The sequence below is a fragment of the Mesoplodon bidens genome (assembly GCF_964165515.1).
Source record: "Mesoplodon bidens genome assembly, chromosome: 1".
Taxonomy (NCBI): Eukaryota; Metazoa; Chordata; class Mammalia; order Artiodactyla; family Ziphiidae; genus Mesoplodon; species Mesoplodon bidens.
Window position 1 is genome coordinate 103626933 of NC_138176.1, and position 15377 is coordinate 103642309.

General features: G+C 48.9%; 1 protein-coding gene across 3 annotated transcripts in view; it reads right to left on the reverse strand.

The window, feature by feature from the left end:
* Nucleotides 1-15377, reverse strand: part of AFAP1 (actin filament associated protein 1) — a 154911-nt gene that overhangs the window by 39363 nt on the left and 100171 nt on the right. For all 3 annotated transcript variants that reach the window (XM_081246258.1, XM_081246256.1, XM_081246257.1), the window contains exons 7-9: nt 14225-14320; nt 10905-10986; nt 4144-4293 (exon numbers count right to left, since the gene is read on the reverse strand). In XM_081246258.1, the coding sequence (XP_081102384.1) occupies nt 4144-4293; nt 10905-10986; nt 14225-14320 (328 nt within the window). The remainder of the gene's footprint in view (nt 1-4143; nt 4294-10904; nt 10987-14224; nt 14321-15377) is intronic.

The following is a 15377-nucleotide window of genomic DNA, read 5'->3' on the forward strand; positions in this document are numbered from 1 at the left end:
CTTCTCTAGGACGGGAAGGGCAGCGTCTCCTGTGCTCTGGTCACACTTTTGTGAGGACTTTCACTGAATTGCTCGTCTCATCTTAGCCAGCCTCAGACTGTGATCGTCTCAGAGGAAAGGGGCTGCCGAGAGCTGATTCCCGCCCCGCGACGCCAAAACCCTCCCTTCCACCAGAGGCACGCGCCCTCCAGCGGGCACCCAAAGAACCCGAGACACCCCTGACGTGGTGACTGACGTCAAGAACGCGTCCCTCCCCCTTGATTAAATGTCACCTGACCTTTTGTCGGGTGGATTACAATAGAAACTGAGAGGCATATAACTTTCCTGCACATCCACCAAAAATACTACTGCTGAAAACTTCACAAAGTCACTGACCATTAGAGCCAGAATGGGCCCCAGAAATAACCAGAAGGTCCTTCCAACTAGCCCAGGTTACCCTGCCTCGGGAAGCCCTCCATCCTAGCAACTGGGACCATTCCTTTCACTCAGCTTCTGTATTTCTATTATCGATATTATCAATGCCACTCATCTGGCATTGCCCTCATGTCGGCTTGACTATGTCTCGTATGCTTAGGCTTTTTTCAGGTGAACAAATGAATGATAATAGCGACCATTTACTGAGCATAAATTATGAAGTAGGCAATGAGCTTAATGTTTCATGATTTTATCCTCAATTCTAAGGAAAAGAAAGTAGTTTAAGTATAAGCCTATTTCACAGGTGGGGAACCTGAGGCTCAGAGAAGTGTGCGACTTGCTTAAGTTAATTCATTCAATTAACAAGTGTTTACTGAGCTGCTATTATCCACCAGGCTGTGTGCGTGGTGCTGGGAACACAAGTGGTGGGTGAATTCGACCTGCATCTTAATCCAGTAATGAGAGGAACAAGCTGGAAAATTCAGTGAGACAAGATTGTTAGAGGCCCTGAACTGACTGAGCACAGGATGATACGATTGGTCCAAGGTTTCAAAATTCCCATGGGGTAGCCTGCAGGGATCCAGAGGAGAAGAAGGTGGACAGTCGAGAGGCTTGTGGACGAGTCCAAACAACAGACAGAAACGGGCTGGGGAAGTGAGAAAAACGTGAAAGGCATCTCCTGATGCCTTTATACAGTGACAATACTTCCAGAACTCCTGAGCACTGGAGATGGGAAAATAAAGGACCCATCTTTGCTTAGGGGTTTGTGTGCAAGTCTCGGATCATCCTGTGCAAGTGGCTGTTTGTGGAGTGGACCCGGCTGGTGCTAAGCACAGCACCCGCTGGCTGACGGCCCGAGAGAGGGGTGAGAGCCAGGCAGGAGAGGCGGAGCGGGGGGCTGGTGTGGGCGCCTCTTTCCACCCCACCTGCAGGAAAACTGCAGAGAACCCTCTCCTACCTGCCTGCATTTCTCCTGCACACCCAGAGCCCCAGCTGACCTGGATGCATCTCCCAGAAAAGCTGGGATTTGGACTCAGCTCCTAGTTGCCCTGGGGACGCTCTCATCTGTGCCCCGTCCGCTTGGCATTCTGGGCAGGATGGGGGTCTTGGGCCTTCATCCAGCTACTTTTCCTGCCTGAGACTTTGCAGCTGTCCTAACATAACGGAAGACAGTCATTCTCCCCCTCGATTTCTCCACAGACTCCTCCCCCGTCCCTTGGACCAGCAAGGAACTAGATGACAATTTTAAAAGCTTGTGGACAGAGGATGTTCTCTTAGTGGAGGCGAAAGACGCCCACCGACAGCCTGGCAGAAACCCTCAGGTGGTGATGTGGGGCTGCAGCTCCAGCAGGCCTGCTCTCTGAGCAATTCCACTGTGCCTTCCAGCCAAGTGCCCACACAGCTGTTTATTAGGAGTCGCGAGCCCTGGGGGACGGGAGGGGGATGGGGGAGACCTGTGTTTCAGGACAGCGACAGGGTTGGCCAGCGGGCCTGGCCCTGTCCCCAGCTGGCCATGTGACTCAGGGCAAGTTCCACGACCTCCCCGAGTTCGGTGTCCTCACTGTAAAATGAGGGGTCTGGACCACAGTTGCTAAGTTGCCTTCCATATGAATGTTTAATTGTTTTTCATGAAAGAACCTCTATTTCCTTCGCTGACCTGGGGCAGTTTTAAGAAAAAAAACCCAAAAAAACTAAAACAGGAGTTCCCTTTTTGTTGGCTAATTCCCTCTTTCCATTTCTAACCCCTGACTCCTATCTCCTCTCCAGGGCTAATGCCAGAGGGAAACAACCGCAGATCTCCCAGTGCTGTGAGCCGCTCCAGGAAAGGCAGAGGGCCACAGGCCCCTGGCATCCACAGCTCCCCTGCAGCGGCCCTCCCGCCAGGGCTCTGTCCAGCTGGCTCAGCTTCCGCAGGGTGGTTGTTCTCAGTGGAAAGAGCATCAGTCAGCGTGCTTCTGTGACCCCACTGCCGTCGGACCCGGGGCAAGTTCACAATCTCTGCATGCACGGGGGTTCCCAGACCGCTGGCCTCCATTTGAGGCCACCATCTTCCCTCTCAGCTCAACCCACAGGCGGCCGCTTCATGGGGGTCTCCCTGGGATGACACCTCAACCCCGAGAGGCCTCGACCACTGCCCGCCCAGCCATCTTCCACTCCACAAGCACTTCTGCACAGCACCCCAGGGGGGTTACTGTGTCACCAAAAGTCTATCACGACTTCCTGGGATCACACCTGTGAGGAGCTGCGAGTCCACCCTGCCCTCCCCTCGGGAGGCCCCCCACCCTAAGTCTACCTGCCCTGCACTCCACAAGATGCACTTCCTGCCCACCGGCATAGCTCTGAGCTCACCGCGCCCTTTCAGCACAAGCCACACCCTGGGACGTGATATCGGCTGAATAAATGCATTTTTGCGTGTGTGGCCCTACTGAGGCACTAACGGGCAGCATCTAAATGCTGTTGTCTTTTGGCATCCTCAGTAACCCAGAACCGTGGACAGAAGAGATGCTCAATGAGAGAGGGAAAAAAGAGAGAGAGAGAGGTAAACAGCGAGCACACATAAAAGGCATTACGGGACTGACGTGGGATGCGCCCTGTGGTCCGCAAGGGAAAGTACAGCCCATTCTTATTTTTCTGAAAGGGTAAATATCCATCTTTCAGCCTCTAAAGCGTTTCTCCTTAAAGGGGTCGCACGGTCCTCGTAAACGCGGTTGCCTAGGAAACACTGCGCATGTGCGGTCTCACTTCTCCAGGGAGGTGTTCCCTGAGGTGCCTCCATGTAAGTCACATCCCCGCCAGACTCTCCCGCTGCCCCTCTCGTATCCCCGCCGTGTTCGTGATCACAGTCAGTCACCACACGTTTGTCTCTGTGACCCCTTGCCTCAGGCCGCCCTGTGGGCACTAGACTGGATGCAGTGGGATCGCAGGAGCCATCTGGTCATCATGCCCCCTGCCCCGCTGACGCAGCCCCACCGCCAGCAGCTGCCCAGAGAACACTTACTGGACGAAGACCCATGAGGGGAGGGGTCAGCCGGCCCGACTGGACTTGAGGCGGAAGCTTGAGAAGTGGAGCAGCCCCAGAAAGCTGAGTTGTGTGACGTCAGGCCAAGGGAAGGGGCTGCCAGGGACCCTGTAAATGCTCTTACACAAGTTACACACCCGCCTCCGCTGGCCAACCGCTCATGCGTACGTTTCCCTTTAAAGACACTTAAAAGGAATTTGGGGGCTTCCCTGGCGGTCCGGTGGTGAAGACCCCGTGCTCCCAAGGCAGGGGGCCCGGCTTCGATCCCTGGTCCGGGAACTAGATTCCGCATGCATGCCGCGACCAAGAGTTCCCATGACGCAACTAAGGAGCCCTTGAGCCACAACTAAGGAGCCCGCTTGCCGCAACTAAGACCCGGCGCAACCAAATAAATAAATAAATAAATAAACAAACAACAAAAGATAAAGTTTAAAAAAAAAGGGATTTGGAAGAACCTCATGAGATCAAAGAGAGAATTTGTTTTTTGTTTTGAGAGAACTTCAGAGATCATCTCAAACCCTTGCAAGGCCTTCATTAATAAGCAGTAGAATGTAATCCGTTCTCCACAATTTAACTGATCACAAGCCCAATGCAAAAGAGCCCAATCAGTGAGACTTAGAAGAACATGATACAGAGGTCTCCCCAGAGAGGGTCTCCACGTGCTCGGGGAGAGGATGCAGGTCTGGCAACCCCACACACCCCTGTCTTACCACAAGTAGGCACATCTTCCTCCGCTGAGGAGGTCTGTTCATCTGTTGATGGCTTTTTCTTTCCCAAACCGATGATCTTGGTGATTTTTTTCCCAGTGACTTTAGACACAGTTCCCTTAGCCTCTGATTTGGAACTTTTTTTCCTCTTAACTGTGAAGAAAGGTGACGACAAAAAAGCATGTTTCAACAATAGACTTTAACTGAAAAGAAACATCAAAATAAAGCATGACTCATGGCCGATTTTCTTTCCCCAAATTTCTACTTACTGAGCACCTGCCGTGCATCAGCTACTCGTCTAGATACAAGAGAACAAAGCAGAAAACAGGCGCTCCCAGGAAGCTTGTGTTCCACAGCAGGCTGAGAACACACACATGCACATGCACACACATGTACACATGTGCTCGCACACACACACACATACCCACACACACCCCTGAGGGAGGTCGGATGATGGAAAGGCCTTTGTAGACCTAAACCAGGGTTACGTGGTACAGTGACCGGGCCGTCAGGAAGCAGAGGAGCTAAGTATCAGTACAAGGGCAGCATTTGTGCAGAAACCCGAGGGGAGAGCCGTCCGGGCAAGAAGAGCATCAGCCAACACAGAGCCTGTGACGCTGGAAGGAGTCTAGAAACACAAGACAGGCTCGGGGAGCTGCAACCTGGCCTGCACAGGGAGGGGTCCGGCAGGTGAGGGGACAGGGGGACTCAGCGAGCCTCCACCAGCCCCTCACTGACCTGTCAGACTCACATGGGATTCCGCCCCATCCGGAGCTGTTAGACCAGCAGCCTGCATTCCAGCCCCGTGTGTTCTGTTTGGCCTGCAGTGCTAAACCGTATGCACAAAACTCATGAATGTTTTGCATGAAGATGAATGACTTCTGGCTTCCCTTGGAAAACGGGAAGGTCTGGCAACTCTGAACCCACATTTTGGTAAGCGACAGCGGGTGGGGACAGGGCCTGAGAAGCCACAGCTGTGCGTAAGGATCTACGTGCCCAGCTGATGACAGTCCCCGGACCCCAGCCGATTGAGCGTCAGCGGCCGGCTGCTATCCTGTGCCTGACCTGTGGCGGTGATCTGCTCTCTCCAGCTCCTGTGCGCTTTGTCTACGACCTCCGACAGAATCACAGGGGTGGGGACCAGGCGCAGAACCAGAGTGGATGCTAAGGATGGCCCAGGACTGAGGGACAAGACCCTTCCCGCAAGAGCACTTCTGGGCAGGTGAGCTGTCACCTGAGGGCTGTTCTGTGCCTGGTGCTGGGGCCAAGGGCCTCGCTCAGTGTGGATGGGCTGGGAAGGCCCTGGAGGGACCCACAGCATCAAGGCCAGGCACCATCACCTGAACCCCCGAGACCCCCAACAGCCCCTGCTCGGTCCTCTCCAGGAGGACCCCTCACCCCTCTGTAACTCAGAGGGTGGCACGGACCTTTCGGAAAATGTAATGAAAGTCAAGAATTCCTTCCCCACCCCTCTCCCTGTGGACACGGAACATGCATGAACATCACACAGGATAATTTCAGAGGAAGAGGATTCAGGGATGTGAGATTATAAACTATGGGCCTCATTCCTAAACCTACCCTCTAAAAGCGTACACCCTCCCCCATCCTTTCTACCACATCAGCTGCTCTCAGTGGGGTGAGGGGAAGCTGTCCCCTTCTCTAGTTCCACTCTGCCACCCGCCCCACGCCCATGGAACGAGGCCAGCGTGCATCCACCCTCACCCGGGTCTGCCTCATCTGGGCTCTGCAGATCTTCTTCCCCCCACCCCACCCCCCAGACTCAGTGAGGTCCCGTGAGGCCAGTCACTGTGCTTGAACACTTATTTCCTCTCTAGAAAGAAATGACAGTTAACAATGTCTGAGGCAGGAGGTGCTACATTATAGTTTTAAAAAGAAGCCGCACTAAATTTCAGGGTAATCAGCACTACGGACTGAATGTTTGCATCTCCCCAGAATTCACATGCTGAAGCCCTAACCCCATAGTGTGGCTGTATTTGGAGATGGGGTCCCTAAGGAAGCACTGAAGGTTAAATGAGGTCTTAAGGGTGGGGCCCTGATCCGACAGGATTGGTGTACTCGTGGGGAAAGGCCACATGAGGACACAGTGACGGATGGCCGTCTGCAAGCCAGGAAGGGGGCCCTCACCAGCACCCAACACTGACGGTACCTTGATCTCGGGCTTCTGGCCTCCAGAACTGTGAGAAATAAACTTCTGTTGTTAAAGCCACCCAGTCTGGGGTATCTTGTTATGGAAGCCTGAGTTGACTAGTACAAGCACTTCTATGTTATTTTAAACAAATCAGGTCATATTAGAAACACAGAACACAGGACTGTCACTCCCACCCACTCCTGACACTCTCCCACCACACGCAACCCCTTGTAAAATAAAGCACCAAGAAACCACTTTAATCTCTTGGTCTGAAGGCACATGTCCTCCCCAGCTGCCATCAGACATGGAGTCCGAGGTTGGAATACCTGTATCATTGATTTCAGTTCAACCAAACCCACAGTGAAAGCAGCAGTGGATGACCTTTCTTAGCTGTTTCTAAAGAGCCTGAAGTTGATCTTTGACCAGAACCCCACTCAAGCTAATAAGCTTTAAGAAAAGAAGATCCTCTCAGCGAGGACAGTCAGTGTCCGGAAGGGACGTTCTGCAAAGCTCAGCAGCACGAATCAGTTCCTTCCCTGCATCTCAAAGTGACAAGTGAGAAAGCCAGGTTGTTAGATTTACTTCCAATTTTACTAGGATTTGCTCCTGTTGGGAAAGTACTTGCTGGACTCTGGCTACAAAGAAAGGACATAATAAAGACTTCTAATTCCTTGAATGTCCACTGCTTTTTTGCAAAAGCAAAAGTGAGGCTATCCTTGGAAGAAAAAGCCAAAGGATGTAGGAACATGAGAAAGAAATCACAAGAATATGTTGATGCTATTCAGTAAACAAAAGTCAAAATTTAGCACATATAATAGAATTATGAAGGAAAACCTAAAAACTCAGAACTCTCAACTCACTGAAGCTGTACAATAGAAAGACTGCAGAGTTTACATGGCATCACTGTCAACGTGGCATGCTGGGGTGGAGGCGGTGTTGACAGGCACTGAAGCAAAGCTAATTCGCAGCATTTAAAGCCGTAAATGTCATAAACCCAGATGGTTCCCTCTTATCCTACATAAATGGGAGTCTATGTGTTTTGGTATTTAGGCAGGTGGGAGGAATATCATCAGACTACTGATATGCTAAGTCTACCAACAGACCCGTTAACCTGTGATTAAATGGTACACGTGCTCAATGCTAGTTGGGGACAACGGTCACTTCCACACAGATCAGCCCTAGGGACTTCTCTTTGCTCATGTCAGCTGCAGTATCCGTAGCAACTCTACTAAATTCACCCCAAATCACACCATACTGGCTCATTGCGTGCCAGGGTCTGACACCTTGAAAGAAGAAACCAGAGTTTTAGAGTCATTGCCTGTGGCTTTGGTCACAGAATCTGGATCGTGTCCATGTACAGTTGACAGTCTAACATTTAGGAGAAACTGCAGGAGTTGGGGATTTCTTCCATGCAGCCAGCAGAGAAATCTGTCTGAGTCACGACATGGCTGGGATCAAGGGAGCTTTACTAGAACTTCTCAACTGCAAACTAATCAAGAGAGCGCAGCAAGGATAAAAGCTAAGGTAGACGGTCAGAATGTATTTAAGCTGTTAGCTTCTTTCAGTGACTATTCATTGGGGGTCTACTATAGGCAAAGCACCATTGCCAGGCAAAAAGTGTTTGAACCAAGGTCACCTTTACAAAGCACAGAAGGCTGCTCTTGTTAAAAGGAAACAGAAGAATATCAGATGCAGACATATTCACTTACCTGTATATCTAGACATATATATATCATTCTGTAGAACCTAATTTCATGCAGGGACACTGGGAGAGGAAATCACAAACAAGAAAAGAGACCAGCCAAAGCAATGCCCACTGAGCCTCGGCATCTGAGCAGGAACCCTCAGATTGTATGCTGTTCTGTTTCAGGGCAAAACTTAAAGATAGCTTTCCTGGCTTTGATTACACATAATGTGCCCTGTGAAGACACAGATGATACCTTCCACTGAATAACTTCCAATGGAAAGAACTAAAATTACACTCAAGATACAACCGGGTTAGAAAATCACATGGGCCAAGGCAGAGATCACGACCCTCTGGCGTGAACCTTGAAATATCACAATAGCCCAGATGATTTAGGCTCCAAGATTCTTAGCGGCCGGGATTGCTATTCAGATTAAGGCCAGGAGACCTCTGTGTGTCTCTGAGCCAGAAGACGCCTGCACCACCCCGGTGACTGAGTGCAATTGAGCTGAGCAGACAGAACTACTCACCTGGGAAGCACAGAGGCTTCTGGCCTTGCACAGGGAAAACTTCCTCACCACCCACTAACTCCACCCCTCCTCTGGGCCCACACGCTGCACAGGAAACTAGAAGTCAAGCCACAGACTGGGAAAAGATGTGTGCAAAAGACATCTGATAGAGCAGGGGTCCCCAACCCCCAGGCCGCGGGCCAGCACCGGTCCGCAGCCTGTTGGGAACCAGGCTGCAGAGGAGAAGGTGAGCGGTGGGCAACAAGCGAAGCTTCATCTGTATCTACAGCTGCTCTCCATCACTCGCGTTACCACCTGGATCATCCCCCGGCCCGGCCCTGTCTGTGGAAAAATTGTTTTCCATGAAACTGGTCCCTGGTGCCCAAAAGGCTGGGGACCGCTGTGACAGAGGACTTGCATTCAGAATAGATAAAGAATTCTCAGAAATCAGTATGAACAAAAAAAATCCAATAAGAATATGCAAAGAGAATAAATGGCTGGCAAAAAAGCACACTAAAAAATGTTCAACATTGTTAGTCATAGGGAAATGTGTTCTAAAGTCATAACTACACAGCACTACACACCTATTAAAATGGCTAAAAGAAAAAGAAAAGAACAAAACAAAGATGACAATAAAAGGCTGGTGAGAAGGCACATGAATGCCTGTGACCGCAAGAGTCCCACTCCGTAGTTATCAGCCGAGAGAAATGAAAACGTGTTCATGCAAAAGCCTGTTTGTGGATGTCTACGACGGCTTTACTTGTAAACCACTCAAACCTGGAAGCAGCCCAGCTGTTCTTCAGTCGGAGAGTGGATAAACTAACTGGTCCATCCACACTGGAATGCTCTCAGCCTAGAAAAGGGACAGACTACTGACCCACCACGTGGACGCACCTCAAATGCAATACACTGAGTGAGAGAAGCCAGACCCAGAAGGTTGCACCCTGTATGATTCCACTTACAGGACAGAAAACAGGCCAGTGGTTGCCAGGGAACATTTTGGGGAGACAGAAATGTTCTACATCTCGATTGTGATGAAGGTTGCATGCCTGTGTTTGTCAAAGAACCGTACACCAAAAAGGGTGTATTACTCTAAGTAATTTACACCTTTATAAAGCTGACTTAAAAAAAAAAAAAGAATTCAGTATTTTTACCCCCATGTCCATAGCAACACTATTCACCATAGCCAAAAGGTGGAAGCAACCTAAGTGTCCATCAATGGATGACTGGATAAACAAAGAAACGAAATGTGGTCCATCCACACAAGGGAATAATATTCAGCCTTAAAAAGGAAGGAAATCCTATCACGTGCTACAATATAGATGAACATTGAGGACAGTATGCCAAGTGAAATACGTGACATTAGCCAGTCACGAAAAAGGCAAATACTACAGGATTCCATTTATATAAGGTCCCTAGAGTCATCAAAAATTATAGAGACAGAAAGTAGAATGGCAGTTGCCAGGAGTTGGGGGAGGGGAGAATGGGGAGCTAGTGTTTCGTGGGGACAGAGCTGCAGTTTACAAGATGAGAAAAGTTCTAGAGACCCATGGTGGGGACGGCTGCACAACACTGTAAAGATACTTAATGCCACTGAACTGGGCTTAAAAATGGTTAAGACAGTAAATTCCATGTTATCTGTATTTTACCACAATTAAAAAAGATTTTTTTTTTTTTTTGGTACGCAGGCCTCTCACTGTTGTGGCCTCTCCCATTGCAGAGCACAGGCCCCGGACGCACAGGCTCAGCGGCCATGGCTCACGGGCCCAGCCGCTCTGCGGCACGTGGGATCCTCCCGGACGGGGGCACAAACCCATGTCCCCTGCAACGGCAGGGGGACTCTCAACCACTGCACCACCAGGAAAGCCCCAGACAATTTTTTTTAAAAAGATCAGAAATCTGTGAGTCTGGCCTCCTCATTTTAAGGATGGAGAAACTGAGGCTCACCAAAGAGGAAAATCTTGCTCACAATCTCGCTCTCCAGCAAAGGCAGCGTTGGGATGGGCACGTGGGTTCCTGGTCTCATCATCCAAAGCTCTTTTCCCTGAAAATCACATCTCCCAGCAAGATGCTGGCGGCCCCTCAGTGCAAATTTGTCTCAGTGATAAATCAGGTAAGGAAGTAACCTGCTGTAAGTCATAAATTAAAATATACGCAGGGCCTATATCAAAACAGTAGGAGAAAACCTAGGCCAGCGTTTGGTAGGACTGAAAGAAAGACATGGAAGAGGAGTATCAACAAAAGGGGTTTCTCTGGATTTGTGTGAGTGTAACACAGAATGATAACATCTGCATAACTGAATTACCGGGGACATTTTCCATACAGAGTTTACAGACCTGGCTGCAGTGCTTTTGTTTTGGGGTTTTTTTGGGGTTTTTTTTTTTTTTTTGGTTTATATATTTTTGGCACGAACAGAACTCACCTTGTTCTTTTCCGTTACACACAGCAATTCCATTTTCTGTAACACCCTCCCCGTCTGAGCTTGGTCTCTCTGAAGACAGTTTCTGTGAGGATCAAAAGATTAAGTTATTGTTACAATGGCCACACTGACCAAGTGATGCATCATGGATCAATCAAAAGTCATCTCAAAAGCAAAAGAAAATGTGGGCCATATTCCTAATAATCTGGAGACAGGACTCAACTATAACACGGACTATCTGGTTGGTTTGCTACAACAGCTTTAAAAACATCGAAAGAAAAAAGAAAAAAGTTGCTGAGGTTATACTAACACACGCTATATATAGTACCAAGCTTGTTTCAATCAAATCACTTTTTCTTGCAAATAATTTTGAAAAAAATATTGGGTTGGCCAAAAAATTTGTTCGGGTTTTTCCATAACATCTTATGGAAAAACCCGAACTAACTTTTCGGCCAACCAAATATTAGGAGTACATAAAATATTCCCCCTCACCAAGCCACATTATCCTTCCAGAAATAAATCCTACACCATTCATTTAATTTCCTCCCAGCATTCACCAGTAACTGGGCGAGTGTCAAGTATCTGCTCATAACAATACAGTCAGAATATACACAGAGAGATGAGTTACTATCAAAGCCATCAAAGGGCACAGGGATACCTGTAATTATTTTAATCCTAATACATGGATTTGAGAAGCATAATTAGGACTCTAGGTTAGTATCAGGAGAAGAAACATAGTTCTGAGCAGAACCTCTTCCATTCCAACCAGAGACCCTGTGGAGTCACAGTGAAGGAAATGGCTCCAGAACACCCCTCCTCAGAGCCTCAAATTACACCCCAGGGCCACAGAGACTGGCCAGTGGGGAGATAATCAAAATATCCAGATGATACCAGAACACAGGGACACACACGCTCACCTAGTGATAAGAGGTCCAGGCAGTGCTGGGCCAAGATGGCAGGCAGGTGCCAGTAAACCCCAGTAGTAACGGCAAGAGCCAAAGTAAAAGGATTATGGCTTTAGTGGGACCCTAGTATGTGCCACATTCCAGTGACTGAAGGACTAAAAGCACAGCTCTCAGGCCATGAAGCACCCCTGGGATCTGGGTCAACAGGTCCAGCCAGGCACTAACAATACCACCTTAGAAACCAAGATAGTAAAAGAGAACTGCCAATTCCCGTGTGCACGGGTGAAAGAAGAACCCTGACATATTGCTGATGAGAAACAGAATAGGATCAAACTTTTAGAAAGTAACTTGTTTAGTCCCATGAATCAAAATCTTTAAAAATTCTATCCTTTGGTCTAGTAAGCCAGCTTCTAGGAATCTTTTCTCAGGTAACAGAGAAGCAGCAAAGATTTACACAAAAGTGTCAGGTTGTTTTACACGACTCAAAAAAGAAAAAAAAGAGCCTAGTCGGGGGGGTATATAAATAATAGAGTTATATGAATTCGATATTATTCAGGTGAGGAAAATGCAAACATGCTTGTTGCATGTTATGTGTTTTCAAAAACCTGGAAAACTGCTAATAGTATAAAGGTTAACTGAAAAGAAAAAAGCAGCATAAGAAATTTTATGCATCAGATTATCCAAACTGTAAAAGAAACACATGAATAGAAAAAAACTGGTTTAAAAACATGCAGAGCTTTGAGAGGAGCTCTAGACTCCTAAGTGACTTTATCCATCCTATTTCTGGTTCTTTACTTTCTAAATTTTCTGCAGTGAGCAGGCATTAGTTTTGCAATCAGGAAAAAAGAGAAATAGGCCTGCTATGTCACAATATCAGGGTAAGGGTTGTGAGGTTAACTTTATATGTCAACTTGGGGGGTGTTTGTGGATGAAACTAACATTTGAACTGGTGAACTTTGGGGCTTCCCTGGTGGTGCAGTGGTTAAGAATCCGCCTGCCAATTCAGGGGACATGGGTTCGAGCCCTGGTCCGGGAAGATCTCACATGCCGTGAAGCAACTAAGCCCGTGCACCCCAACTACTAAGCCTGCGCTCTAGAGCCCGCAAGCCACAACTACTGAGCCCACGTGCCACAACTACTGAAGCCCGCGTGCCTAGAGTCCGTGCTCTGCAACAAGAGAAGCCACTGCAATGAGAAGCCCGCGCACCACAACAAAGAGTAGCCCTGGCTCGCCGCAACTAGAGAGAGCCCGCGCGCCGCAACAAAGACCCAACACAGCCAAAACTAAATAAATAGATAAATAAATAAAATAAATTTTAAAAAATAAAAATATAAATTGGTGAACTTTGAGTAAGCAGATTGCCCTCCACAGTGTAGGTGGGTCTCACCCAAGCAGTTGAAGGTCTGAATTAAAAAAATAAAAAATGGGCCTCTCAAGCCAGGGGTGGTGGGGGGCAGTCCTCCCGAAGACTTCACCTGCGCCATCAGCTCTCCTAGGTCTCCAGCCTAAGGCCCCACGATGCAGATTTTAGACTCACCTGTCTCCATAACCTTGTGAGCCAATTCCTCATAATAAATCTCTCAGTATATATGAGAGATTACATATATATATTACATATATATATTACATATATAATTTTATATGTAGAATTTTATTTTTATTGAAATTTTATGTATATTTTATAATATATATAAAGTTTGTGTACACATACATACATACACACCCCACTGGTTCTGTTTCTCTGGAGAACCCTGACTAAAACAAGAATAGACAAAAAAGGATCTGATCACTGGTAGGGCAGGGGCCAAACAGGGAGAGCTCAGAAAGTTCCTGAGACAGAGGCTACCGACAGAACACGGTGGGGCATGAAGCCAGGGATCTCCATGGAAACGAGATCTCTGCACATACAGGCAAACAGAGCTCCGTCAGGGACAGACAGCAGGAGTGGCGGGTTCACGCGCTCTGGCAGGAAGGGCTAGCCCTGCCCACCTGCTGTGTGCTCACGGCACCCAAGTACAGAGCAGAGAAGGACAGGAAGTGTTACCCGTCTGTTGGGAAGAAACCTCTGGGAAGGTGCACTGACGAAGTGCCTGCTGTATTCCAGAAGAACACAGAGCTGCCTGTGGATCTCATGCCGCTGTGTAACAGCAGGTGACCTTGATCACCTTAAATCCTGTGCCACCTTTACAGCCATTCCTGCATCTACAGCTGGGAAGAATAAAACTAACCATGCCATCTGTAAAACAGCTAACTTGAGCTTCGTACAGAGCAGGCAGAGAGGAAGCAGGGCTGCATTATTTTTTTCCTTTTTTCTTCTTTCAACCATAAGTGCTGAAATATCAGAGGTGTTATGAAAACTTCGAGGAAGGCCCAAGTTAACTGTAAGGTTAATTCCTAAAAAGAAACACGCCCCTTACCTTCTCCAGTTCTGCCTTGTGCACCGGGGAGCTGGAGGGGGGAGGACATTCTGAGTCTGCTGGCCCACTGCAGCCGCTGTAGATCTCTCTGACCACCTGTGGTGAGTGCACAAGGGCAGAGATGGTTACACAAGGGTCCAAGCCGAGGCAGGAGGTGCGGTAGGAAAGTTCCGAGGGGTCAGAGGCATCTGGATTTAAGCTCCAGGATGCCAGGCACTCGTTTGTTCATTCTTTCACTCATCATTCACCAAACGTCTATCCCATCCTGGTACCGACAGAGGTTCTGGGATACAGAAGAGAACGGTGTACGTAAGAGTCCTGCCCTCATGGGGCTTCAGCTCCAGTAAAAGTTAGATACCACGATAAACAATGAATATCACCAAAAAATGGAGGTAAGACAGCAGTCAGCGCTACAAAGAATAGAAGAGGGTCTTTAACAAAAAGGGGTGGCTGATTTAGATCAAGAGAGGCCTTCCTGGGATGACACGTAAGCTGAGAGCTGAGCTCAATGACCAGAAGGATGCAGCCACATGAAGAACCGGCGGAAAGGGTTCTAGGCAGAGGGGACAAGGTGCAAGGCCCTGTGGTGGATGTGAAGAGTTTACGGAAGACCCAGAGTACCACAGGCCAGGAGATGGGCTGGCAGAGGCCAGCAGGAGCCAGGGGATCACTGTCAACAGGCTGATGCTTATGGCCGTGGATGGAATAAGCCAATGGGGGAAGGGTGAGACAAAGCAGGACGGAGACCCAGGAGAAGACTTCGAGCCAGTCAGTACACGGGGTGGAGCCAAAGGAGAGAAGCGGCTGGAAGAGTTGCAATGGACAGGGAAGTCAGAAGCAAACCAGAAGAGCTCACCTCCAAGAAGAGGGAGCAGGAGGGAGGGAGGGGGTGGGCATGGCCGGAGGGGACACCTAGGGAGGAGCTGAGCAGAGGAAGGACTCTGCAGAGACAGGAGGGGGCTGGGCTCTAGAGAAGCAGGGGAGGATGCAGGAAGGCCGGCGCAGGTGTCAGTAGGAGTCCGAGAAGGCGCCTGACTGCTTTGTGAGGCAAGCACATCAGTACTGGCTAAGAGGCATCACCTCTCTGACCTCAGCGTCCTCACTGCAAAGGAAGGTGTATCAGCATGACCTGCCTTGTATTTATGGCTGAGTG